The sequence below is a fragment of the Dama dama genome, chromosome 3 (genome assembly GCF_033118175.1).
Source record: "Dama dama isolate Ldn47 chromosome 3, ASM3311817v1, whole genome shotgun sequence".
In the NCBI taxonomy this organism is placed as follows: domain Eukaryota; kingdom Metazoa; phylum Chordata; class Mammalia; order Artiodactyla; family Cervidae; genus Dama; species Dama dama.
The window spans coordinates 72,015,537-72,017,056 of NC_083683.1; the positions used below are offsets into that span (position 1 = coordinate 72,015,537).

The 1,520-nt window shown below is 41.7% G+C and overlaps 1 protein-coding gene across 1 annotated transcript; it reads right to left on the bottom strand.

The window, feature by feature from the left end:
- Positions 1-216: 216 nt before the first annotated feature.
- Positions 217-1,155, bottom strand: LOC133042720 (olfactory receptor 6C2-like). Its single transcript, XM_061123613.1, has one exon. The coding sequence runs from the start codon at positions 1,153-1,155 to the stop codon at positions 217-219; it is 939 nt and encodes a 312-aa protein (XP_060979596.1).
- Positions 1,156-1,520: the final 365 nt, after the last annotated feature.

Below are 1,520 nucleotides of genomic sequence, written 5' to 3' on the forward strand. Positions count from 1 at the left end.
TTAATTGAAGAAACCTTGAAATAAGCTTGAAGGAAAGAAGGAAAAGCTTTATTTTGGCTTTTGTATTATAACAGAAAAATCTTCCTGGGGTTGAATTAGCTTGATGAATCTACAGAATATAAAGAAACCATTTATTTGGCAAATTCACAATTGTTACTTCTGGTTTATCAAGATTTAAATTTAATTTACCTTGGTCTCAAAAACACTAAGAGTCTCTTACTTCTTTGTGAGAAATATAACTCGTTTTACTGTGTCTTTAAAGGCCTCTTTCACGTGTTTGTTCCGAAGTGTGTAGATGAACGGATTCAGCGAAGGGGCAACAGAGGTTGTGAGCACAGACACCACTTTGTTGACGGCCACTCCTTCCTTGGCTGAAGGCTTGATGTAAATGAAGATGCAGCTGCCATAGGCGATGGAAACCACAATCATGTGGGAAGAACAGGTGGAAAAAGCCTTTTTCTTTTGTTGGGCAGAAGGGAATCTTAGAATGGTCTTGATGATGTATGTATAGGAGAGGACCACACAGAGTAAGGTAAAAATGAGTGTTAGCACAGCAAAACTCAAAGCAATTCTCTCTATTAACACGGTGTCTGAGCAAGTTATCTGTAAAATAGGAGATGTGTCACAGCCAAAATGATCAATCACATTTGAGTCACAGAATTCCAGCTGGAGGCCCATGCCAAGAGGCGGGAGGATGATCAACAGGCCAGCCAACCAACAGCAGAGAACGAGGGCAGTGCAGACTCTGTTGTTCATGAGAGTGGTGTAGTGCAGGGGTTTACAGATGGCCATGTAGCGGTCGTAAGACATGGCTGCAAGGAGGAAAAATTCAGTTGCTGCGAAGAGGACAATAAAAAATAATTGGGTGGCACAAGCATTGTAGGTAACAGTATTATCTCCAGTTGCCATAGAATACAGGAACCTGGGAATACAGACCGTGGTGAATGAAACTTCTAAGAAAGAGAAGTTTCGGAGGAAATAATACATGGGCGTTTTAAGATGGGAATCCAAAAGTGTGAGGGTGATAATGATGAGGTTCCCAGCCACACTCAACATGTAGGTGAGAAGCAAAAATACAAAAAGCAGAACTTGTAGTTTTGGGTCGTCTGTCAGTCCCAGGAGGATGAACGTTGTTACTGCTGTATGATTTCTCATCACTGCCTCCTGCCAAGGCAAGAGTGAATCCACCTGAAGAAACAAATGTCCTAAGAACCTAGTACTAGAATCTGAACGAAATATCCCAGCAAGCCAGTTCACATGCACTTTTTTTCTTTTACTTAATAATCAGTTTGTTACCAGTGACTTTGACATCCTACTGAGACATTTTAAGAAATACCTATCATGAATCTTACACCTCTAATTCTGCAAATAAAAAGTTTATTTAGGACTTCCCTGGTGGTCCAGTGGTTAAGACTATACACGCAGGGGTCCTGGATCTGATCCCTGGTTAGGGATGCCAGCATCCCACATGCCACAATGAAGAGCCCAGATGCTGCAACTAAGACCAGGGCAGCCAGATA